At 36.8% G+C, this 26,604-nt stretch overlaps 1 protein-coding gene across 2 annotated transcripts; it reads left to right on the top strand.

Annotated features, from left to right (window-relative positions):
* Positions 1-762: 762 nt before the first annotated feature.
* On the top strand, positions 763-24,390 carry API5 (apoptosis inhibitor 5). 2 transcript variants are annotated; one of them, XM_004682895.1, is made up of 14 exons: positions 763-997; positions 6,946-7,107; positions 8,171-8,264; positions 8,724-8,789; positions 9,461-9,612; positions 10,595-10,801; positions 11,455-11,559; positions 12,677-12,766; positions 13,723-13,904; positions 15,114-15,207; positions 15,953-16,009; positions 18,462-18,538; positions 19,087-19,223; positions 22,271-24,390. In XM_004682895.1, the coding sequence occupies exons 1-14, from the start codon at positions 929-931 to the stop codon at positions 22,291-22,293; spliced, it is 1,515 nt and encodes a 504-aa protein (XP_004682952.1). In that variant the 5' UTR covers positions 763-928; the 3' UTR covers positions 22,294-24,390. The 2 variants fall into 2 exon arrangements, with proteins under 2 accessions (XP_004682952.1, XP_004682951.1); XM_004682894.1 differs by having other exon boundaries at positions 22,266-24,390.
* The last annotated feature ends 2,214 nt before the right edge of the window (positions 24,391-26,604 follow it).

Here is a 26,604-nt window from a genome sequence, read left to right as displayed (position 1 = left end):
GCCTGAGGTTTCAGTCCTGACTTTCAACGTCTTTGCACACACATGCACATAACTCTGTTTCACATATGTTTTGTTCATAAATGTGATCTTTTTATAAGTGTTATGCAGCTTCCTTTTTTTCCTATCAAATGCATATGGTTTCATGTCATATTTTATTAATTTCTTGGACATTGGACACAGCCAGATGACCCCAATTTTTCCCTCTGACGACAGAAAGCAAAGATAAGCCATTTTTCAACAGGTCATATTAGACATCCTTTCCTCCCGCAGGCTTGTTTAACTTGATGATGAACATAGAGGGTTTTTAATAGCCTGTGAATGATTTTTTGCTTTTAAAAAAAATCCACTGAGGGCCCTCCCGGGTGGTGCAACGGGTTTAAAGCACAGCACTACGAAGCTAGCTGCAGCCACTTCGTGAGTATGATCCCAGGTCCAGAGGTGACCCACATGCATGACAGACCTCTCCTGACCTGCCCGCTCGTCCCCTCAGCAGAGTACTTCGTTGATCTGTCTGTTCTGCATCCACTCTGTCTCTGGTGAATCCTCTCAACACCCCTGAACCTCTGGCCTGTACCCCAGTTCTATATGCACAAATAAGTAAATCTTTTTTAAAAAATTCATTGAATCTACTCTCCCCATTCTCACAAAGGTGCTATTTTAATGGTCACGGCCGCTTGTTGCACCTCCAAGCGTTAGGGGGCGACCAATCCCCAAGTGGCACATTGGAAGTCAATGAAGGCCGCTCCCGACGCGTACGTCTTTGCGTAGCGTTGGGGGCGGAGCCGTCCTATGCGCGGTGACTGGCGGCGACACTGGCGGCAGCTGGAAGCGTAATAGTGCGGGTCGCGGGCTTGGAGAACTTCAGAGGCGGCGGTGGCGCCGGCGACGACGACGACAGCTGGAGCGGGCCCTAGGCTTGTCGCTCACCATGCCGACCGTAGAGGAACTTTACCGCAACTATGGCATCCTAGCCGATGCCACGGAGCAAGTGGGCCAGGTAAGTCCCCTAGCGGCCTGCAGGGCCCGTCACTCCGCGGCCTCTGGGAAGCGCTGGCCGGCGGAGCAGGGGCTGCCGCTTGGCCCGCGGGCCGCCGGGAGCCTCCGCAGCTTCCCCAGGGAGAGCGCGGCCCCTGGGTCCCGGGCTCCTCTGTCTCCCCTTAGTCAGCCTGTCCTCACCGTAGCGCCCCCCTACCCCCCAGCCACTGCAGACTTGCTTTCTTTTCCCCCCTTTCTCCCTTTTCGGTGGCGCTCCCTCGGTCGGAGATTGTAGCGCAGAGTTCTAGATGGAGAGTTGTTCTCAACAGGCCAAAAATAATCACTCTCGGCAAAAAAAAAAAAATTGTTATTAACTTAGGAAGAGTGCCTTAGGAGACAGAAGTTGGTGCACCCCAGCAGAGGGATCGGCGCTGGGGTGCAGACTGTATGAGGGCCCATGATTTCATTGATTCGGTACATTTTTGGAGCGTCTGGTGATCACGCTCGCAAAGGCGCGGTGGCGGGCGCTGGAGGTGCAAGAGGGAAAGACTGGTACTTTCTCGGGATGGACCGTTAGGGAGGAAGGCCGATGATAAATAAATGAGAGAGATAGGGCTGTTGCCTCCCACTGAAAATAGAGCGGGACCTGGATGGACGGGGAAGGGGAGAGTGCAACCTTAACGTCGTATTGTCCCGCAGCAGCTAGACTGGGCAGTGTTTTGTTTCAGAGTCGCAGTTTCGTTAGCGTTGAGTTGTCCAGACAAATCATCGCTGCTCTGTGAGTTTCAAGTCCTCGAGTGCGTTGAACTCGAGGTGGTGTTGAGTGAGTGGGTGTATGTGTTTTCCGGGAACAAGAACCAGCGTCTCCCTAGGTCATCTTGTTGGCTATTTTGGAAATCCCGGACTATCTTTTACGTGCTTAAACCTGCATCTGATGTTTCCATTCACCCATACCTTGAGTAGGAAATAGAACACAAAGCTGTGGCCGTGCCCTTCCCATCCCGTCTTGGGATGTGTAATTCAGATAGAACCTATCTGAGCAGAACCCCAAAAAAAGCGTTTGTTGTGGGAGCCTTAGTTTAATCTGGAATTGAGAATATGCAGGTTCCAGGTATAAAGATTTTCCTTCCCTACATCTTTCCTTTTGGGTAGGCAATACTGACATTTGTTGATGACACGTGTTGAAAATCTGTTGCAAGTGTAAACAGGGGGTGTCTTAAGTTGGATGTGAAAACATGGTAGAATAAACCATGGCCAGTTCCAGTTAGATTGTGCTGTTGTTCTTAAAAGGAAGTAGTAATGAAGATACCTTGCGTTCGCTTTCTCATTTTTCCGTGACTGAGCTGGGGAAGATTGTAACAGACTGTTCTACCCAAAAGTGATTTTATTGCAAGTGGAGAGAATATTGGACTAGTGATTCTCAGTCCGTTAGTTGATGTTCTCCAAAGGAGTTATGTCAGACATCTAGGGAAACACTGAAATCAGGTACATATTGCAGTACTGACAGTCAGTACTGTCATTTTGTTTCTGAAGTACTAAAACGTTGACAGCTGCTTTAGTGTATTTAACACTAGTGTATTTAAGCACAAATTGACTAAACTGGACTCTATACGCCATGAGTGGCTTGCATCTTCCTCTTATGACATCTTTTATTATAAATACCAAATTAGGTTGATAGATTAGGTTGATAGTTTCCCCCCTGGAGAGGTCAAAAATGTCTTTCAAGGTAAAAATCTGCTATTAATTTAGGAAGTGTCTTAGGAAACAGAAGTTGGTGAAAGCCAAGGGAGAGATTTCATGCAGACTTTAGTGACTGCACATGATTTCATTGATTCGGCACATTTTTGAGTGCCTATCACACTTTAGAGGTGCTGTGCTGGCTGCTGGAGGTACAAGGTACAAACACTGTTGCTCTCTCAAAATGTAACTCTAGTAAGTCCAGGGATTAAATAAAATAGAGTGGAGGTTGTTGCCTACTAGACACTGCTGGCTGCTAGAATTTTAGCACAATCCCCTGGAGTTGATGGATTAGGGTTGCTTTCATGACACTGTGATGAGAGCTTCAAGCAGCTATGGGTGAGACAGAACAGTCCCTTGTAGTGAAGTGTCTGGTTTGCTCAGCCTGTAGTAGTGAATTCTGGGAGAACCAAAGGTGGACTAACCCATGATGCCTGCTAGTTCTGCTCTATTTCCTTTTAGAGAACATGCCTAAAATTGCACACCAAAAAAAAAAAAAATTCTGTTCGTATTTTTAAAGAGACAAAAATGTTTACATTCTTAACATATCAAAGGCTGACTTTTATGTTAATTTAAGAGATTTGTAATCAAAATTTAAACGTTTTCTGGCAGGTACCTATCTGAATATTTTTGTGCTTCTTATTCTGGAACTTTCTGACTTATATTTTGAATTTACACTCTGTTCAAGAGGGGACTGCAGGAGTATTTCACATTGCCGCCTTCCTGGGAAGTGCCCTCTCCCACTGTTGTCAGTGTGAGGTAGAGAGTGCTTTCTGAATAGATCCACATAATCACAAGTCCTGAAAGTTTTACTAAGCTGATTAAATCCTCTTTTTGAACTCCTTACCACTGTGTATTCATTAGTAGTATTTAAGTCTGTATTTTATTTCATCTGGATGCTTCTTATTCCCTCACTAAATTATCAAGTATTGGGGTTAAAAATTAAATCCTTTCTTTTTCTCTCGCTCACCTTGAACTGTCCCTTGTCCTTAAGTAGACATTTCTTCCTCAAAGTTGAAAAAAATAGATTTAAAAATACATGTATATGTATAGCTAAATAACATGTTCATAGGTTTATCTCTCTCTTAAGAACTTTACACATGTATATTTAAGCCATGAGCATATATCTCTGATTAACAAATTGCAGATGATAAATTCTAAGGAAAGCAGTTAATACCTCAAAACCTTGCAGTCCTGTTCCCTTTCCTCTTGTAGCTCCTCTGTTTCGCCTACTTCAGCAGCTTTCTTGAGGTCGGTTTCCTCTTCTGTGTATCTTTACCTCCCTAACCTTTTCCACTGATTCTGGCCAGTGCCTCCTACTAACTGTAACAGAGCAGGCTGTGTTCTACCATTTAAGTTTTGTTTCAGACTTTTGTGAATTTATTTAATCTTAAGATTTAGTGCTTCATTTTATATTATGTAGGCAAAAATGTTGGTTTTTTCTTTTTTTTTTAAAAGAAACATCTGTTAAAAGGATTATGGCAGTTATGCTAATCAGTGGTCAGTGTGATACTTAAACTCAGTGTTTTTTGAGTAGCAGGTGGGACACTTTTCTCCCACTTCCAGGTGGTAGAAAATAAGTTTTACTGACAGCACTTTCTTGGTACCTTTTTTGTATGGTTAAGCTACAATTACAGACCAAGTTCATTATTCCTCAAAAGTATGTAGCAGTGTTAACTTACTTTACTATTAAATACAAACTAGAACTATTAGTTGAGTCTGAGGAAGAAAGTAATATAGTTTAACTTGTCCTTTTCTTTTTATGTCTTGCTTGAAAAATAGTCATTGAAACCATATCCTTTCTGCTCTAAAATAATGAGTTGGTTTTATTTTTTTTCTTCTTCTTAGAGACAGCGTCCTGGACCCAGAAATGGCTTTATCTGGCATGTCACTGACCATATGCTCTTAGTTACTACCATATATTCTTTTAGGATTTGGCTGTTGAATGTGGATCAAACTGTAGTTTGCTTAAAAATAGAGATTTTGTTAGTTTAAATGTTTAAATGTTAAATGTTAAAAGTTCACAAATGCAAAGTTTTAGAAATGCATGACAAACTTTTACATTTTAAAGCTTCTTATTAGAATCTCAGGTTTATTTAGTATCTAGCTGAAGTACACAGCTGTGTTGGAAGGAAAAAACAAACCGTGCTATGTGGTATTTGGAATACTTTATTGTGGCTACAATCCTGACTCATTAAATCACTGTGATTGCAAAAAAAATCACTTATCTTGTTTCTTGCTTTAAAAAAGCAGAATGAAAGCTTTTAGGGAGATTCTATAAAATCTATCCCTATATTCCAGACAGAAAAGAAATCATTCTACAAACTGACAGGGGACATTATCATTTTATTTTTCGTTATATAAAGAATAGTGGAAGTCTTCTAGTAATGTCTGTAAAATTATGTTTAAATAGGTATTGTAAATGATTCCTTTGTATTTGCATATTTTTGTTTTTCTTGGCAGAAGGATGACTTACTAAGTGGGGATTCTTCATTTAATATCAATTAAAGAGTTTCTGCAAAAGGATTTATAAATAAAATTTTAAGTTTGAGTTAAAGGAAACTGGATAGTGACACCCTGCAAAATCCAGTAAAAAAAAAATTTGAAGTCTGTCTGGAAGCTATGAAGCAAACCACAGGAATGTAAAGTGGTAGAAAAGTCAGCCATGATTTTTCAAATCTTTGCACCAAAAAACACATGCTTTTGAAGTATTAGGTCCAAAAACTGATGTTGTATTTATATTTCATAAAGAACTTACCTTATTCACAGAAATTTTTGTCACTTAGGAGTTGGTATTATGTTTATGATATTAAAAGGGGGTATCTTCAATTAGTGATGGAATTTATGTTTAAATCTAACTTGAAGTAATCTGGTAATTGTGTGGAAAAAGTTAAAATCTGTACCTTTAAAAGATCTAGTTGTGATCATGGGCTGGGTTTGGTGGCACACACCTATTGTGCTAGTCATTGGGGAGGTGGAGGCAGGAGGAACTTGAGCCCAGGAGGTCCTGGCTACAGTGCACTGTGCCCATGTGGTGCCCCTCCTCGTTGGATGTAGTGACCTCCAGGGGGGAGCATCACCAGCCAGGGCTGCCAGAGCACATGGACAACTGGCCAGCTCAGGTCAGTACCGGAAAAATGGAAGCTCCCCAAACTGATCCACACTGTGATCAGAGTTTTATACTATGTGGGGCACTGTTTCTGATTATTAAAAAAAAGAATGTCCTTAATTGAGGTCCCATTATACCTTTATAACTTTACATTCTGTTTTACTTTTTTTACTTAACATGGAAAATTACTGTGAAATTGAATTTTTAGTAATTCTACATAATTCCACCGTTCATTGGTTATGTGTTAGTCATTTCCCTCTTTGTGGCATGAAATAAGCTCAGATCTAAAGTACTTCTTTGAGCAGTCCCTCGTGCAGAATAAATGCTCAGTACAAAAGTTTGGTATCTTTGTTACAGTGTTTAAGGGGTTCCAGTAGTTCAAAATGTTATCCACATGTCCTTATAGCCTTGATATTTATTACCTTTGGTCACCAGCTCCATCACTGACATTTAATAAAAAGGTTGGTTTCGAGGCACATCTGTAAAGGGGCATTGGGAACTTGTTGACCCTTTCACATGAGTATCTGGTCTGAATTTTTATTAAAAAGGAAATAAATTAGTTTAAATGAATTGTTCTGTAATGAAAGTTAAATATGTTACATAGATTCTTCATTAAAAAATTGGCTGGCCTTACACAGTGAGTTGTTTTCATATCAAAAGCTGAGGCATTTCTAGCCTTTGTAAACTGGTTGCCTGACTTCAAGAATGTATTTTCCCTAACTTCAAGGTAATTAGTAGAAGCACATAACTATATTTAAATAAATGTAACACAATTCATGGAGAACTCCCTACTGTCAGTTTTTAACGCATGATAGAGTCACAAGCTAGGGTCAGCAATCACCAGAATAAAGAGCTGGTGATTCACCAAACTTACTTGCTTTTCCACCTAAAACTGAGCCATTTTTCTCTCTCCCATAATTCACAAATGACTCAAGTGAGGAGAAGGGGTCCAAGTTACGGAAAGATAGGTATCCAGTTTGAGCAACAAAACTCCAAAACTAAGCCCTAGTTTTAGCCTATGTAAAGTTTTACAAATGTTAAACAGACCAAAGTAGTTTGTTTAGCTTCCCATCCTTCAAAATTATGTTTCTTTTCTGCTTTTTTTTTTTTTTTTTTTTTTTTAGCATAAAGATGCCTATCAAGTGATACTGGATGGCGTTAAAGGTGGTACAAAGGAAAAAAGATTAGCAGCTCAGTTTATTCCAAAATTCTTCAAGCATTTTCCAGAATTGGCTGATTCTGCTATCAATGCACAGTTAGACCTCTGTGAGGATGAAGACGTGTCAGTAAGTTTATGACAGATGCTTTCAACAGGCTTTTGGATGTTTCTCTTATATTTCCAGTTTTGCAGCTAGTGTAATTGAAGTATCAGTCATATCAGTACACAGTAAAATTCTGCAATATGATCTGGCAGAAAGCCATACCAGAGATTAAATCTACATATGAGAAAAAGTTACTCTCTGCCACCTTAACTGCGGAAAAAGCATAAAATCACAACTTTGTTTTGCTTGTCTATAATCCACTGTTAAAAATAGGTTGTCTCACATCTTTACCATAGATCGTTATAGTGTATGCACAAAATTAGACTAATGTTAGTTTTCAATCAATTTATGCTTGCTCTGGTATTTAAATACAATAGTATTACATCACAAAATAGTTTCATCACCTCTAAATATTTTGCATAGTAAAAAAAATAATTGGTCTATGGGATATTTGCATGTGATTACTAGAGTAAGAAAGATTATTTTTCCTTGGAACAGAATGACCTAGTAGAATTTTCAATATTAGCTCCTGTCTTTTCAAATAAATTTAGTGAACTGACAACATTCCATGCAGAATTTGCTAGCTAGAACTACAGTACATTTTGTTAAACGCAATGAGCCAATACCATGTATTCAGAGTGAAATCCATAAACTACACTCACACATAATGTATAGTCATACTGAAAATTCCAGAGTATATACTTATTAATAGGACATTGCCACTGTAACTGTCCTTAAAGGTACTATGTTATGTAGCAGAAGGTAGTAAAGACCCCAGCAGTTCGATATGATCAGTTTACGAACCATTGTTTACAATCTCAAGACTGTCCACTCCCATCAGATAATTGTGCTTGACAACTTTTCCACCATATTTTGTTTCATTTACTTTGTGAAGTTTGATATTAAATTGGAGCAAATTATTCCTAAAACTGCTAGAAATTTCATGTTTTATGTTTTTCTGACTAATATACCCATAATTATGGTTTGTTTGGTTTTTTTTTTGTAGTTCCAGTTTTCTTTAAAGATTGAATTTGTTGTTTTATTTGATAATGTTTTGGTTAATTGTTTTCATTGACATCATATCCAGATTCGACGGCAAGCAATTAAAGAGCTGCCTCAGTTTGCCACTGGAGAAAATCTTCCCCGGGTAGCTGATATACTAACTCAGCTTTTGCAAACAGGTATGGGGTTTTCTTATTACCCTTTTATCTAATATCTCTCCTTTTATGAAGGTGCTACCTCTGATAGAAATTAAAATTTTTCTCACTTAGTAGTTTGAAGTTTAATGACTTGTAAATAGCTAGTTTTGGGGGTGGTTTTACTTTAAGGCTATTTATAAAACTATAATGACTGGATTCTTCTAAGAATTTTAGTGCATCATTATTACCCCTCCACTCCCCCTGCCCCCGATTTCCTATAGTTTTTTTAAGTCTTAATGTGAAAACATTCCAAGTATGCCAGCTCAGGTTCTCTCCCCTAAATAAGGAAGATATATTTTCTTAGTACTTCAGAGAAATGCTTACTTATCGATAAGCTCCTCTCAGGGTAATCTTTGAGAAACAATATTAAATCTTAAGTTTAAAGAAGAAATAGATGATCTTTTCATTTGTTTTATACCTTGTACCACTTTTTTTGTCTAGATGACTCTGCAGAATTTAATTTAGTCAACAATGCCCTGTTAAGTATATTTAAGATGGATGCAAAAGGTAAGTCCAGTTCTTCTGAACTATGTTTGGTGTCTTTCAAAAAAATTGAGAAGCTTGGTGTTGTTCATTGAGGATAAAATCTGGGATTCATCCAAAGGTCAATTGCATAAAAATTCTAAGTGTTCTAAAAGCCATTTAACTCCAAATGTTTGTGACTCAAAAAATACAGCAGAAATAATTGCAAAATGGACCAAAGTTTTCCATTAGAAATCTTCTGGAAAAACTCCCTTTGCCACATTTAAAAAAAAACATTCTCGTGGGCTCTCCTGGTGCACAGGTTAAAGCACAGCACTACAATGCTATCAATAGCCACTGCAGCACCATTTTGATCCCCATCCAGAGAGCTGACCCACATGGCACAGCTGACCTCTCTCGTTTTGCCCTCTGCTCCCCTCAGCAGCATATTTCAGTACCCGATAAAATAAATCTTAAAAAATAAATTCTTCCAAAATACTTGTTTGTGCATTATTATTAAATGACAGAAAAGTCATATACAGCTGGTTCTGGATCCAGAGACAAAGCATATGATTACTCTTATGGTTGAGACTTTTGAATTTTTAAACTAGTGACTATCAAGGATGTTTAATAATTCACTTGAAATACCAGAAGGTGGGTTAAAATTAAAAACTTTATTCTAGAATTGACTTGCTACACACAATTTTGTTTTGCAGGTACTTTAGGTGGTTTGTTCAGTCAGATACTTCAAGGAGAGGACATCGTGAGAGAACGAGCAATCAAATTCCTTTCTACAAAGCTTAAGACGTTACCAGAGGAAGTCTTAACAAAGGAAGTAGAAGAACTTATACTGACTGAATCCAAAAAGGTAAGCTTTTGTTATTGTTTGGAAATTCTTTAAAGCAAATAAAATTTGAAATTGACAGTATTCATCAGTGCTTCTGTACTATATGGTAACCAGCAAGAGCCACCATAAACTGCAAGCTTTTCTTACATAGTATTTGGCACTTTGGTCACTTTTAATGCTGAATCATTATGTTCATTTAAGGAATTACTACATTTAAACCTTGGTGACATTAGCCTCAGGATTTGTGCATGCTTCAAAATTCTCTACAAGTTAACTCCTTTAGAAGATTTTTCCTAATTCCTACCCAATCCCTAGTTCTACAGTCTTTACCAGTAGTATTGGAGACTGTTTCAAAATGAAAATGAAGATCACATTGAAAGGACCTATATCTTTGCTCTTACCCCATGACACATTGTAAGTTCAAGAGGCCATGCTTGTTGTTCTATGTGCCAAGTATCTAGTCCCATTATGAGTGCTGAGACAGTCAAGGTATGGCTCAGGTAACTTTGCGCTTATGAAGTTAGTGAACAGAAAGATTTCAATTCATGAATAGGGAACACTGAAAACTTGCATGGTTTCTTTGAAGACAATTCCTTATTAACTAGATTGAGACTGTTTTTAATCTTAGAAAATGAAGCTAATGTAACAGTTTATGAATTGGTCTTTTTTTTTTTCCACTATCAGCCCAGCAGTCTTTTTAGTCTTTTTTTCTTTACTCTCCCATATAATTTTAATGCCATGGACATACTATATATCTGTTTGTGTCCTGTATGTCTATCTGTGCTTTTCATATAAAACAGGTAAAATTTTCCAGGAATCAGATTTTGCCATCAACAGCATCCCTTTGAGGATGCACAGTTTACTACTTAGCTAAACCTCTCATCATTATTTCAGAATCATTAATAGTAAACTGGCTTTAGTAGCTGAAATTTGCTATACTGTTTGAGTATTGATCTTTCTTTCCTACTTAAGTAGTACATTATTCTGAATTGTCATTTTCCAGGTCCTAGAAGATGTGACTGGTGAAGAATTTGTCCTGTTTATGAAGATACTATCTGGGTTAAAAAGCTTACAGACAGTGAGTGGAAGACAGCAACTGGTAGAGTTGGTGGCTGAACAGGCTGACCTGGAACAAACCTTCAATCCCTCAGATCCTGACTGTGTGGACAGGCTCCTGCAGTGCACGCGGCAGGCAGTACCACTTTTCTCGGTGAGCTCTTTGTTTTATACAGCTGATGTTTTGTGACCCTGTAGTTACGTTATAGATAGTTGTGTAGTCTTCTCAAACCTTACATAAAGAGTAGGAATACTTACTTTTTGGAGGCCTGGATAGGCTAGTTGGTGAGAGCCCAAGAGTCAAGAAATCTCTTTAAAGTCTTGCTTAGAGATTTAAGTTTTTGTTAATAGTTCTTTGTTTCATAGTGAGTTTCTAAAACACTTGCTTTAGTTAAGTATTTCTAGCAGATTGTTTTCTAGGTAAATAAACCTTTTATCTCTTGTCTTTGTACTAATCTGGCCATGAACTTCTGGAGTATGTATAGCATAATTTGAAAAACACCATTCAAAGTATCTTTTTTGAGGGATATATGTCATGACTCTTGACATTAAAATTTTCCCCAAAATTTGATGTGAATTTCAGGGAAGAGTTCAAAGGTGAAAGGATGTCCCAATGCTCCAGATTATTTTGCAATGAAGTATTATGCATTACCTACCAAGGTTGCCTTTGTCTTATGCACCATATTGTACTTGTAGCCATATTACTTGATGCTGTGGCACTCAGTAAGCACTTGTAAATGGCACGTTGTGTTCAAGGTATCACTTTTCCTTTGTGAGTACTCACTGCTCTATATTGAATTTTTACAGAAAAATGTGCATTCCACAAAGTTTGTGACTTATTTCTGTGAGCACGTTCTCCCTAACCTCAGTTCCTTGACTACCCCGGTGGAGGGTCTTGATATACAGTTGGAGGTAAGAGAAAAATATCTGCATGTAACACTGAAAAGACATCTATATTTTAACATAAGTGTAAGCATCTAACTTAGATTTGCTTTCTAATCAAGGAAGAGTCTGCTCTTGACTAGATAGTGATCTACCCTAGGATTGAGTACATAGGAATGCTTTATGGGTTCAGTAAGTTCACTGCGATAGGAAAGCATTGCCTATAGTTTTCACCATAATCATCTTCCATCAGGACTTTTGTAATCTTGATATTTTTAAATTAGGTGTTAATTCATGACAGTTCCCATCTCTCCATAACTGATAGAATCAGATTTAAATGGGTTTAACAGAAAAATAAATCTTCATCTTTTTTTCCCCAACAGAATTGATTACTCCTTTGTATTTCAACTGTAATGTACATGCAGATTTTTTCACAGCATATGCAAAACATTATTTATCTACCCGTATTTAATCTGGTTTTTCTTAGTATCCCCAGAATCTTGTGTAGAGTTTGACTCTGAAAGGCACTTAATGATTGTAAAATAGAACTGAAATATGGAATGTAGATACCATTTCCCATAAGTCACTAGGATAGAGAGGAGTCTCACTATACACTGATGCTGTAGTTAATTGCCATGTCTTGAGTTTGGCTTATGCAGCTGGGAGTAAAACAGAGAAGAAATTCAAGAAAGTGACAGTCACCAGTACTTTGAGTTAGTATACATATGCTAGATTTAATAGCAGTGAGGTCTGCTCTATTAATGAATAATTCTTTATTATTAAGCATTCTTCCTCAGTGCCACTCCCACTATTAGCCTATAGCAGAAAGTGACATGTATACTTTTTTCCTTATTTCTTCTAACAGATATATTCACTTATAAGATCAGGGTCTTCCTCTGCCACTCATGCATTATGACTTTGCCAAGTCACCTAATCTCTCTTACCTTCAGCTAACTCAGCAGTGAAAGACAGGGCTCTGTCTCTGATTTATTTTTCCAGTTCAAACAATTCTGTAAAATCACAGCTGAAAAATAAGCAGTCTAAACTAGTTATGTGGAATATTTTATATTTATATTTAATATTTATATTTATTTTATAGCCTTGACCATTGGAAAAAATAATACTAACATTGAATTGTTTGTTTTAGGTATTGAAACTGTTGGCGGAGATGAGCTCATTTTGTGGTGACATGGAAAAACTAGAAACAAATTTAAGGAAACTGTTTGATAAGTTATTGGTAAGAACTTTTTCTTGTGTGTGGCATAGACAGTATGTCTCCCCAAAGTCTAATAGGTAGTATTATTACTTTCTATATTATGAAAGACAATAAGTCTAACAAGTGTTGCCAGCCTCTCAGGCCATGTATTGTTTACTTTTTTAAAACTGTTTTAATCTTTGACATTTTTTTCTGTTGTTGATGCTTTGCATAAAATATAGTATAGGATTTGTAATGCTACATTTTTATGCTATTTCTTTACCCAACTAAGTTTAACATTTGCTGTTAGGACGTCCAGGTTGCAGCCTAGGGCCAAGTAGCAGTAACAACCAGGAAATAGTCTGTAAGCTGTAATGTAAAGAAAGTAGGCCATCTGACAAAGTCATTAGCACCATTTCTTGCTGAATGTGAGCAGTTAAATAACAGGCACAGTGGATAAGCACTAGGTCCATGGCATCAGCTGCCGCATCCAACATTTGGTTCTCTCCCAGATCCTTACTACCTACTGGGGCGTTAACGCTGGTGGTGCCTCTTATAGTATATTAACTGTAACAAAAGCTAGTGCAATATGGATGGATGTTCAGAGGATGTTTTGGAACTACCATGATGTAATTTTGCAGAGCTTCCACTTCTGGTGTCAAACTTATTTTGGATCCTGTCTCTTCCACGTAACAACATTTCACCATAGGAAAGTCACTTAAGTTCTCAGAAACTCCATACCTTCGCTTCATAAATATCTAACAAAAATTGGCTATTTACATTCTCGTGTTATTAATAGCACATATAACAGGTTAATATGGAAAGCTGATAGGCTAGATCAGTGATCCAATAGACAGAAGGGATAGCTTATCTAGGTTTAAAACCAGTAGTTTTAATGCTTCCTATCTTAAAAACATACCCTATAACTTACTTGAGTATATGTTTTAATTAGAGTACTTAGAGCAGATCCCAAACATCTTTACATTTGCATCTCTTAGGAATATATGCCTCTCCCTCCAGAAGAAGCAGAAAATGGGGAGAATGCTGGGAACGAAGAACCCAAGCTGCAGTTCAGTTATGTGGAATGTTTATTATACAGCTTTCACCAGTTGGGCCGAAAACTTCCAGATTTCTTAACAGCCAAATTGAATGCAGAAAAGCTCAAAGATTTCAAAATCAGGTGAAGTATGACTGAAGTGGCCCAGTCTTTGGCAAAGGCAAAACCTGTTCCTGGCTTTGTTTTCGATTTACAAGAGCTTTTCCACACCCTGCCATGCCCCAGTGGAACATAGTAGAAGATTCATAAAACATAAATTCGTACAAATATATCACAACTATGGTAAACCAATCCATGAGGTCAAGAATGAGCTTTTGAAAAAAAAATAGACTCAGACTCTCCCCAACTTGTGGTCTTGGGGGCAGGTTCTCTAACCCCTCAAATTTTCCTCAACTGTTAATATTTAATGATAAGGGCACCTACCTTTTAGAGTTGTGGGAGAAAATGAGACAGAAGACACACCATTTTGAGCACAATGCCTGGTACATCCAAACAGAAAACTGTAGCTGCTGTTCTTACTTATATAGTGACACTTGAAGAGCAGAGTGGAGAAATCAAAAAAGGTGTTCCTGAGGACAGTCTATATTAAATCATTCCATTTACAGATTCACATCTTAAATTTGGAAATGTTTGGCCACCATATCATTTCTAACTTTATTCTTTAGTAAAGCAAAGGTTGAATGTTTGGTGAAGCATTTGCTCAGAAGCAGGCAACTTCAGAAATTACTCCGAAAATGAAAAGCCAGTACCATGTTGTAAAGCAGGGTTCCTGAAGTCAGCAGGATGGAATGATGATTCCCCTGTCTTCACATACTACCGGGAGCAAACTTGGAAGGGGGTTATTCAGGATCCTTTGAGACTTAGATGAGTTTATAGTCATTCTCAAGTCTATGATTTTGTCTTTTAACTAGATCCTGAGATCCCAACAAGTCAACCTGTCTTGTTAGTAGATAAACATACAGAGATTAAATTATGGGTCTACAGTCATTTGACCTTCCCTTAGCTCCAGAGAAGAATAGAACCCAGGCACTCCAGTGCTGTGTTTCAGTTTGATTTAGACACATGCTGTGTAGCTGACAAAGGAAAGTTCCTTAGCAAGGTGCTAAATTCTCCCTTGCCAGATTGAGTATAGATTTACTCCCATTTCTACTAAAGGAAAACACTTTATTTTACTTTTCCGTGTATCTCTTCATGATCAAACATTGATCATTTTCTTTAAATCCTCAAAATTACTCTATTGGTAAAGATAATTTTGCCATAACAGAATAGTTTTTGAATTTGAAAACAGTGGAAGTGATGATTTGCTAATTAACAAATAATTTCTTCATTTAGACTGCAGTACTTTGCACGAGGCCTGCAGGTTTATATCCGACAGCTTCGCTTGGCTCTCCAGGGCAAAACAGGCGAGGCTTTAAAAACAGAAGAGGTAAGAATATTGGATCACATCTCATGGAGATTTGTAGTAATCACCCCATTCAGCTTGAATTCATACTTTGAAATAAACATTCAATTTTACTTGAAGTATGTTGAAGATAAGAAGGTTGTCTTCCTATTTTCTTATTCACTAAGTTGTATTTATCATTGTTGAAATGTATATTTCCAGTTTGGGGGAATGATATTTATTACTAACTGTATACATACAGTCTTGCACTAGGATCTCAGCAGCACATTTATTTAAATAACTGATTGACAGTTGTGACATTTTGATTTCACTTTTTAGAAAACTAATTTACATTTAAAAGATTAAACCGTCAATTCTTTGTCAAACTACATATGTGTTTGTGTTGGAATATTTGTTCTCACCCTTTTTGTGCTCTTCATCCTGATCATAATAAAATACTTTCAACTTCTTGCAAACTTTCTTTTTATACAGCTCCTTTATACATAATGATCTGTCCCTTATTCATTATCTAGGTAAATTGTAGCTAGCACTTAAGTGTTGTCAAGGGAACTTAAATATTGTTTTCTTTGTCATCTCTACCCTAATTTAGAGATAAGAAATAGAATTAAGTGTTACCTATAGAGGTGAACAAAGAAATTCTGTAACTAGAAATTGAATAGAAGTGTAAATTACTCTAGTTCTATATATGAGAAAGCAGTGTGCATCACAAACGTTATTCCCATTTCAACTTTAAGTTAAAACGAAATAAGGCTTTGTTTTTCTTTTGCAGAACAAGATCAAAGTTGTTGCATTGAAAATAACAAACAATATCAATGTTTTAATCAAGGTGAGTCTCCTTTTCTTACCTGACTTTCCCAGCTAGCTCTTCAAAAGTACAAGAAATTGTTTATGTTTTCTGATGTCCATGATGGTATTGTTTAAGAGAAAATGGTATTGCATTCCACATGTCTGGCCTTTTGGAATTTTGTGCTTTTTATGCTACAAAATTATACATTATAGTAATTATAATTTCTGTAATCATTATAAAATCATGCATTTTTAATAATTTTAATTGTTATTGAAGATATTAAAGAAAGCATGCAATTTCATATAAACTAGTAGAAATATTTAGAACCAGAATTTCTACTGATTTAAGTTCCAGTAGTATTAATACTAGTGAATCCTTCTGAATGACCAATAAAATCCTCCTTTGCTTACAGTAAGAATCGCTAGTCCTGTGTGGCATATAAAAAAAATTTTTAGTGGTCTTTTGTCAGCTTGTCTGTATAATAAATTGAGAGTTTTCGGTACTGTAGGCTAAAATGCCCCTTAAATTAAAGCCATTAGGTACCTTTCAGTTCTGTTTACCTTTCCAACTATCTACTAGCCTAAACAAAAAATAACCTGAGAGAACAAAAAAAAAATTTCCAATAAAGTAACCATCAATTTGTTATAAATTATCCGTTCTGTAGCCAGATGGACAAAAGAAATATTTGAAACACCTGGAGCACAAAGGCTTACTGTAAAAAAATGGCATTGGATTTGACTTAAAACTAGTATGGTAAAAAAAAAAAAAACCTTGGAATAATTACTATTTACCAGAAAAAGGGAAGATTTTCAGAAAAAGCAAGGGTAGTTATTGAGGGATGAATATGATATTCCCAAGTAGGAAAGGAAAAAGTGATTTAAGATGTCAGAATACTCTCATCTCCATGGAAAATTTTTGTTAATAGCCACAATTTATTTCAAAATCAACTGTAAGCAGTAATTTCAGAATGAATTCACATATAATAGAAGGTGAAGTTTTATTTCATTTGAACTGATAACCTAAGTCTTCATCGAATATGTACTATAATATTTAGAACATTTTAAACTTAGCAGATAAAATACTATGACCCAGTACATGGAGATGAAAGTTTCCTGTTCAGAAAACCATAATTTAAAGAGAACTGTTCTAGTGACCCTCCCTGGTGGGTTGGATCCAACAATGGGTTGGATGCAGCACTGCAAGCAAACCACAGCCACTTCAGTGCGAGTTCGGTCCCCGCCCCGGAGGTGAACCACATGGCGCGCAGATCTCTCCTGACCTGCCCTCTGCTCCCCACTCTGTCTCTGGTGAATCCCCTCACAATTCCAGTTCTGTATGCGTAAATAAATCTAAAAAAAAAAAAAAAAGACTGTACTATAAAAGTATAGAAGGGAAAGTTCTGAATACAGTTAGCAGTCAATGTATAGAATCCTAAAAAATTTTTTAAATGGAATAAAAGTGTGTAACATGGTCAATTCTTGGTTATAGGGAATCCACAGGGAAGAATGAACACTGGTGTGTTTTGGTTCATCCATGCCATCTTGTCACAATCTTTTAGTTCTTTAACCAGATTCATCTAATTTCACAACTTAGTTTTACTTTAATTTTAATAAATCAGTAAGCCATACTCCAATTTCCCATTGTCACCTAAGATGTAATGTGTTAAAATTGAGGCCTTCCCCTTACCTCTTCTTGTCCCTTTTCTTAGTTAATAACATTTACTGCAACACTCCACCTGGAAGCCTTAAGAGCATTTGATCCAAGAACTTTATATTGACTTAATTCCCTGCATTGATCTAGTATGATAACTTGAGTTTTATATAGTAGGAGGTGACTTTTACCAGTATATTCATTTTTACTATTGAAAAAAATGCAGTTACTTTCATAAAAAATTAAGAAATGTTAGATAAAATGCTAACAATAAATATGTTTAGGAATCCATAGTTTTGAGAATATTGTGAGATTGGATTATTAAAATTCATGATAATTTTAAGATTTAAATCTTGTTGGCTTTTCCCTTATTGAGAATGTATAGATATTTGAGGGGAAGTAAAACAGAATTAGGCAGGCCTCTAGTTGTATTATAATTTTGAAGCACTAAAAATCTGTAATATCAAATGCACATTGTACTGTTGTATTTCACCTCAGTGACTACTTCCGTGCAAAAGAAAATGCTTTTTGTTGACTTTATTAAAATGGATATTTTGTCCAAAGATTTTGAAAATACTTACCTGTAGTTTAAAATGTGATGTGCACAAAATGCCACTGGTATGGTAATAGATGTAATTTGTAAACAAAATTGTCCCAGTTCACTTTTCTCTTGTAGTTGTCTTAGTTCTTGATGATTGTCACCAGCTCAAGAACAGGAAGGACAAATCAAAGCTTCCTCTCCAAAAATTCACTTTTGAGATGTGTCTCCACTTCCTATGCTCACCATTCCTCCCTCTACCACCAAATACATTGACAGTCTTGTCTGATTTTATTTCTTCAGGATCTCTTCCACATTCCCCCTTCTTATAAGAGCACAGTAACATTATCCTGGAAACCTGTACAGAAAGTTGAAATTGGGTAAGAAGTGTATTGCAGAGATTTAAGTGTTTTAATTTTTATAAGTATGAAAATCTGAATTATCTACAAGTACTCAAAGTTTTCTGCGAAGTGGTATTATTAAATGATTTTCTAAAGGATGTTAAGATACGACTATTAGAAGCATGACTTGAAAACAACATCTGAGTCCAGTATTTATAACGTAAACTGGTGGACTACACCCTGAAATTTTTTTTTTTTTTTTTACAAAAGTTTATACACCCTGAAATTTTAACGTTTGTTGTACTCATGGGGCATAACTGCACTTTTCTGACAAGTCTTACAAAGTTACCTGTAGCTACATACTCTGGGTCATTTTAAAGCCCTTTTATAATTTTAAAGCCTTGTAAATGCTTTTGAAAAAGTCGGTACAACATGGCACTGTAAATCTGATGAGTCAGAACTTTATTTCCTTTTTTCTGATATGACTATCATCTTTAGGGTATCGCTCATAACTGAGTTGCTAAATTACACATGTTGATAGCCTCTGATAAAATTGAATGTTATTGCTTTTCTTCCTACCACTGCAGGCAAAAGAGAGCCAATGAAGATACAACTTCAGGTTCACCACCCAAGAAATCTTCTGCAGGACCAAAAAGGGATGCCAGGCAGATTTATAATCCTCCAAGTGGGAAATATAGCAGCAATTTGGGCAACTTTAATTATGGTGAGCGTTTCCGTTTAGGTATAAGTATTATGTGAAATTAGGGAGAAATTAGGTAGAAATTATGTTATGCTTGATTTTAACAGTCATATACAGTATGCTAGTTCTTCCAGGTGATTTTTCTGAGTTAACCTGTGGAACTAGAGCTTTTGGGTAAATAACCTAGCCCTCTGCTTTCTGACCCACTTTGTGATCTCACTGAACTAAGCATGCAACACTGAGAACTTAAAACAAAAATGTGCCTCTTGTATTCAAAGAAGCCGGTAGGATAACAAAGAAAGGAAGTTGGCATGAGCAAGTTACTGGTTTTCTGTGTGCCAGCATTCAAGGCAAGACATTTTGTTCATTCTCCCTCACTGACAGAGCTTCTGGCAGTTGAACCTTCTTGGCCCTTGTCAGCCTACTGTTTGTCCTCTCATCATCTATGCTATTTCAAAAGAAGTTATAGAGGTGGAATCAGATAATACAATACAGTATTATTTGGCATGGAATGTGTACATTGCAGTCTTCCCAGCTGCCCAAAGTAGTCCTCTATCACCTTTCACCATTAGTACCAGGAGAGCCATCATATCTCCCAGGAATTTGAATTCTTGGCTGATATTATTCACAGGTTCTTTAAAAGAGGGATGATAAAAATATTACTGATTCTTGCTGAAGACCAAGTTTAATAGTACTATCAACTAAACATGCTCATGATTGGTCTTACCAGTCAATATTAACTCTGCTGTTGTTAGTTAGCAAACAGGTTATAAAAAGGCGATTTAGATTTTGAAATGAACCCTTCTCATTTGGACTCTTTGAGGCAACTTTAGTGTAGGCAAGATCAGTGAACTCCTAGTTATGTAAAGTTTGTTTGTGTGTGTTATAGCTGGCTATCTGTAAATAACCTCTTTGCTTTTTAAAATACTTAAAATATTTTTGAAAGGATTTTGTGATTCATTGTGCAAAATACTGCCTCTGTCACTTTAATGTGCCTATCATACACTCAAACGGTCATCTCACACAGATGAGAATTGTCTTAAAAGTGACAAGAGCAAAACAAGCATGCCTGTGAACTTTTTGTGTCTGGTACTGTATTGTCTCTATAGGAGTCGTCATTGTAATTGGGGTGTTTGTCATAAGTTAAATTAAAAGTGAACTTAACTAGTATTCCCTTCTTAGGAACGTAGGAATGAAATTTCTGTTAGTATTGTACAATTGGGAGTCATTACCAGATTGTAGATCATCACAGTACAGTCTGAAGATTTCTTGGCTTTTACTCATTCTAGGTTACCCATCTTGCTACTGTAGATGAGAATTAGTAGGTCTGTCTGCCTCAGATTTTTCCCACTTTTATTAAGTGTCCTTCCTGGGGAACTGACTGGGGTTAGCCAAAAAGGAAATACATGTTGTTCATTCTTTTCTGGTATGTCAGTGTAGCCTCAAATTGGAAGGAATGTTTATGTTCTTAGTCTTTAATACACAGATTTGTTACCCACATTTGGCAAAATCATCATCATTCTATTCCACACATTGCAAATCAAAAAGAAATAGCCAATATAGAGACATAAGCACATCAAAGAATACCTTCATAGAATGTGTTTAAAATATAGTTGAACAGCTGAGGGCAACTCAGTTTTGTGTATTAAAAACCAACTTTTAGTAATCTATTAGTTTATAGCTAAAGATATCTATGAGAATATTACTTGTTAAGTGTTGATGACATAAAATTACCTAAAGATGAAAGCTTTTATTATGAATACGCTAGTGGGGAATGCGCCCAGCTGCACAGATGAAGTGCTAAGCAGTTACATGAGGAGTTAAAGTCACACAAAAATGGCTGTACTCCTTGATTGTACACATGGTCAGCACACTTATTATCATTGGTAGTGTCTTGCCTTCAGGCCACTTGGTTTTCTGAATGTGTTCACTAGAGTAGTAAACAAGATGGTTTCATTTAAGTGGTTTGCATGCTGATAAGCTTAGAAAATGTGTCATAACATGACAATTAACTTTGAATCAAATAACATCCTGTCACTCAGAATGAGCTATGCTGGGGAAAGGTCTAATTAATATCTGAGAGTTGAATTACTTTTTCTTCTGGAGGAAAAAAAGTCAAACTCAAATGAGGTAACTATATATCTAGCTATTATGGTAAGCAGTGGATTACAGTTTGACTTAATAGTAATTTTTCACACCTCCAGCATTGTGGTTCAAAATGGTTTTCATTGTTCATGACAAGATTTACTATATTGAAAAAGTTTGAAAGCTCAGTGAAGACAGTTAATCTCTGGAATTAGAAGTTTCAAGACTTTTAACTCATTTATATATGATGAAAAGTCCAGCCTTCCTGATAACTTCAGCTCTTCACTAGAGAGAGTCTCTGGAAGCTATGAGAGACTGACTGATGAAGCAGATTCATTTTACCTTATGACACAAGAGACTTGTGAAAGATTCACCCATTTTATTTACTCAGGAACTCCAACCCTGTATATATACATTTCACCTTTTTAGCAGCACTCTGAGCAGCTCCTAAAGCTGATAAAGCAGTGGGAAAAGCTGTTGGCATTTTTATCAAAGGTTCATAAGTTCAGGTGCTTGAAATACTGTGACCAAAATAAATTGCTTCATCATTGCATTTGAAAAGAACACTTTTCAGTATGATTTAATTTTTCAGAACTGACCATTGATAGCTTAAGATATTTTGCATTAGGTGGCACTAACTTTTCAAGGCCAGTGGCTTTTTTGTTGGTTCCATATTACATATAGAAATGTTTATAGTTTCATTAATTAGCTTTGGTAGTGATAGATACAAAAATGAACCAAGAAATGAGGTAATCATAACGTTGTCACTTTGAAAAATCTTTGTTGACAGTATGCACTTGAGTGCCTATTATAATTGTTTATATGTGCTTTGGAGTATATTGCCCTGGTTTTATGTTCAGATTGAATTTGTAGCCAGATTAGCAAAATGCCAGTGCTGCTTTTAGGGAGTTACATTTCTTTTCTATTTGTTGTACCATGAAGTCCTGAACAAGACCTAAACCCTTGTTCGATTTTTCGTAGAGCAGAGAGGAGCCTTCAGGGGAAGTAGAGGTGGCCGAGGTTGGGGAGCACGAGGAAACCGTAGTCGAGGAAGACTCTACTGAATCTCATCACATTCTTCAGCATTGTCATGAGCTTGATATACTTAAATTCTACTACTCATTGGATTGCCGGGGATGACCCTTTAAAAGGACTGCTGCCTTCAGCTAAAAACTTAATGTTCTTTATACCTTTGTATGTATGATCTACTTTTGTAACAAACCATGGTTGTGTCCAAGGTAAAAATCACAGCGATAGCAGCGATATTTTTGGATGCTTTGTCTGCAATCTTGACTTTGTTTTTGCAGTATTCATTATTCAGACTTCATATTGTGAATCTTTTACTTTTAAACATCTTGATAATTTGTTACTGAGAACATTTCAAGCCTAAAATGTAATGAAATTCAGTCTATTTCTAATGACTGGTAAAGATCATCAATTTTGAAAGGTTACTAATTTTCCTCTCCCCTGTTTGTCTTTTTTTTACCCAATATATGGAGAAGAGTAATGGTCAATCTTACAATTTTTGTTCATTTTAATAAAACTGCTAGGCAATAGTGCAGCATTCCTACCTAGTGTCATAAAAGTAAAATACTTAATGACTTTCTTAAACTGTACAAATGACATTTCATTTTTAGGAGAAGGTAAGTTGCTTTGCACTGCTTACTTAACTCTTCCCCATATGTTGTGATACAGACATTTGAATATTGGATCTTACTATTCAAATAGAAATGTGTATGTATAGTATACATACATACATAAGCCTGTGTGTGTGTGTATATATATATATATGCATGCTGTGAAACTTGACTACACAACATAAATCATTTTTTTAAATTCCAGGAACGGGTAGTCTTTGACACGGTGATTATCCTTTTGAGGTTGAATCCATTATTAATTTGTTATCTAGGTTTTCCTCTCAGTGGTGAGGAATTTTGAGTCAGTTGCACTTACATGATTATTGTTATTTAAAACTTAAGCAAAGGCTGCATTTTCAAAGCTAAATTTGTAGAACCCTGTTGGAGAAATACAGCCAAAATACTGAATCTGATGTACATATAGGTTTCTATAGGATGTGATAGAATAATTTAGAATTTGAGGACTTAATAACCAGGGCAACCCCAGGAAAAGTGATTAACATGGTACACCATTAAGGGATGCTCTCTTGGTTTGCTTTTGCCACTTTCAAGATTTTAACTTCTCAGGTTATTAATCAAAATTATTGTATAAGTTAGCCAATAGAATCTTTAGGTTAAAACAACAGATGGGGGGTTTGTGGAGTGTTTAATGTCATGGGCATTTTTAGTAGCATAGGCCATTTGCTCTGCACTTGAATGTTTCACATTATTTTTGTTTCAGTTAAGCTTCCTTCCCTATGTTTGCTATTCAAATCCAATGCCTAAATGACATTTTCTAGTAGTTTGACATTTTTTGAGGAATAGTTTGATTGTAATGCAGGTGTCTTCATTACTGTTACCTCTACATTAGGAAAAAGGCAAACCCCTTTGTTAGGATTACTGCACATGTTTATGGAAAAGTATTTTTTAAAGACTAGAATGATACAAGTGAGCAAAAGAAGTTGGTCAGCTTGACTCTGGAGTGGTGGCAATAATCTCTAAACATTCCAAAATACTATGAGCTGAACCGAAGCTCCCTTGAGATCAGACTAGACATAGGAATATGAACTTGCCATTGAAAACTGACCAGCCAGGTAGGTGGTCTGGACCTCAGAGGCAGGTCAGCAAGTGGCCTAAAGCCATTTCAAGTATAGAAACTGTATTGGATTAGTTATATAAATTTGGATATTAAGTGTAACGTTTCCGTAACGTTTCCTTTTTTTTTTTTAAGCATACTTGTAAACTCAAAGCTAAAAAGAAGTGACTGCTTTCTCAAATTTGGTATTGAGTTGACTGTGTTCCGTCTTTGACCCTCTCCGTTCCTTCTCTTTCCTAGAGCAATAGTGCACAACTTGGGTTATTTTTGCTTCAAAATTCTGAATGAAAACTCATGCCATTTTTTTTTTCTTTTGCAAGACACCTGTTCATCACCTTGTTCAAATGTAAATGTTCCCTTATGCTTTTGAAATAAATTTCCTTTTGTAATTTTGTTTTGTGTCTTCATGTGTTGTGATTGTAACAATTTCAGATTCTTGGTTATTTTTGATTGCTGCTCATGTGCCAAGCCATGTGTTACACCTTGGGGGAAAAAGGATGTGGTTCTTTTCACCATATACATACCAAATAATTATAAAATTATTTCTATCTTCAAATTCATGTTAAGCAAATTGAAACTTTTGACTGCCAACCTTTATTAAAATGCTTTACTGGAGTAACCCAAGAGTGATTAAGTGTCCTAAAGCCAAAGTTTCAATAGGTCAGGATAAGCTACCTAAATTCCCTTGATGATCACATCTAGTCCTATGAGTTTATCTGTATGCTGAAAACTTGATCCTGTCTAAACACAGCAGCAAAGAGTCACTGCTCTAATTTGAAGCTGTTGAGTGGCCCCTCATTTCAGAATGAAAATGAGAAATCTTGCCATGACTCTTAATGTCTGACCACAGCTGCTTCTCATCCTGGATTTCTGTCCCAAGTCAGTTGGTTTCAGGCAGGCTAGGCAAAGCCACCCTCCTGCCTTAGAGTCTTTGCAGACTCCATTCTATGGTAGCACTGACATCCACTTGTCTAACTCCATAACCTTCAAATCCTCAGAGATTACCTTCTCAAGGAATCCTAACTAATATATCAGTGCTTCTTAATACCCTGCCAACATTTCAGATCTCACTTAACCTAAATGTTCTCTGGCGTATTTGCCAGCTTTGAACATACCATGTGAGGTATAGTTACTGTCTCCCTTCTAGAATGTAATATGGCTAATATAAAGGTAAGGATTGTTGCTTTTTGCCCACTGGTTATCCTAAGCATCTACATCTAAACCAGTGCTTACTATGTAATAAACTTAAAATAAATGCAGGGGGCCTCCCTGGTGGCACAGCAGGTTAAAGCACAGCACTTAGGAAGCTGAAGCCACTTCAGCATGAGTTCAAGCCCCGCCTGCCCCAGAGGTGACCCACATGGCGCTACAGATCTCTCCTGGCCCACCCACTGCTCCCATCAGCAGTGTACTTCATCTATCTGCCTGCCCTGTTCCCCACTCTCTGGTGAATCCTTTCACTGCCCCTGCAACTCTGGCCTGTACCCCAGTTCTGTATGCATAAATAATATTTTTTTAAAAAATGCAAAGGCACTGTTCAAGAATATGGGATATATGAACAAGAGGTGCAAACTCACGGAGTTACATTCACTAATGCAGAGCCGGTGTAATCAGTGTTGCAAGGACTCTGAGCATTTATTTGAATGTGAAGATGTGTAAGAGGCAGCATAAAAAGTCCAAGGAATCTGAGCTGAGAACCTGGTACAGATCTCAAAGGAATGCATTTGAGAATGAAACAACAAACCTTCAAAATGTGCCAGTTTTTGCTAAAGAATGTGTTTTAGGTTCCTAATCATGCCCCCACAGCTAAATGCATCTGATAACGAACCAATTTTAGTAACTCAAAGTAACTTTCTCTGGTACTGAGGCTCATTTCTTCTGTATGAAATGATCACTCCCCAATTTCCTGCATTCTGCTGGTTGTTAATGAGACTAGACTTCACTTTCTCTTAAGAATTCTTTCCTCCAAACTTGGGCATAGGTTCCAACCATTCCAGGATCAAAGTATAAACAATGGGAAATCTGCAATAAGCTGATTTTTTTCTATTTCGGTAACAGTCTTTAGGCACAGGAGAGCACTAGCTTCATGGAAAATGTTTACATGCTATAATAGACATAGAATATTGTAGGGGAAAAAATAGTAAATAATGGACTTTGCTAAAAAAATTTTTTTTTAATTACATGGGTTTACAATGAGATACCACCTCACCCCAGTGAACATTGCACATCTTCAAACAACTAACAACAAATGTTGGCAAGGTTGTGGAGAAAAAGGAACTCCTGCACTGCTGGTGGGAATGCAAACTAGTACAACCACTATGGAAAACTGGAGATTCCTCACTGCTAAACGTGGAGCTTCCCTATGACCCAGCAATCCCACTCCTAGGTATCTACCCAAAAGACACAAAAACACTGATTCAAAAAGATACCTGCACCCCCATGTTTATTGCTGCTTTATTCACAATTGGAAAGACATGGAAACAGCCCAAATGCCCAAAAATTGGATGACTGAATTAAAAAGATGTGGTAAATATACACAATGGAATATTACTCAGCAACCAAAAAAAAGAAACTCATATCTTTTCCAGCAACTTTGATGGAACTGGAA

Source organism: Condylura cristata, unplaced genomic scaffold (genome assembly GCF_000260355.1).
Source record: "Condylura cristata isolate star-nosed mole 26May11 unplaced genomic scaffold, ConCri1.0 scaffold00015, whole genome shotgun sequence".
Lineage (NCBI taxonomy): Eukaryota > Metazoa > Chordata > Mammalia > Eulipotyphla > Talpidae > Condylura > Condylura cristata.
This window is presented reverse-complemented; position numbering and strand designations above follow the sequence as displayed.

Bases quoted from the DNA above. Each gene is read 5' to 3' on its own strand.
- API5 (XM_004682894.1), top strand. From the start codon at position 929: ATGCCGACCGTAGAGGAACTTTACCGCAACTATGGCATCCTAGCCGAT. The intron at 11,560-12,676 runs GTAAGAGAAAAA...TGTTTGTTTTAG, and splicing joins GTCTTGATATACAGTTGGAG to GTATTGAAACTGTTGGCGGA. The intron at 13,905-15,113 runs GTGAAGTATGAC...TTCTTCATTTAG, and splicing joins CTCAAAGATTTCAAAATCAG to ACTGCAGTACTTTGCACGAG.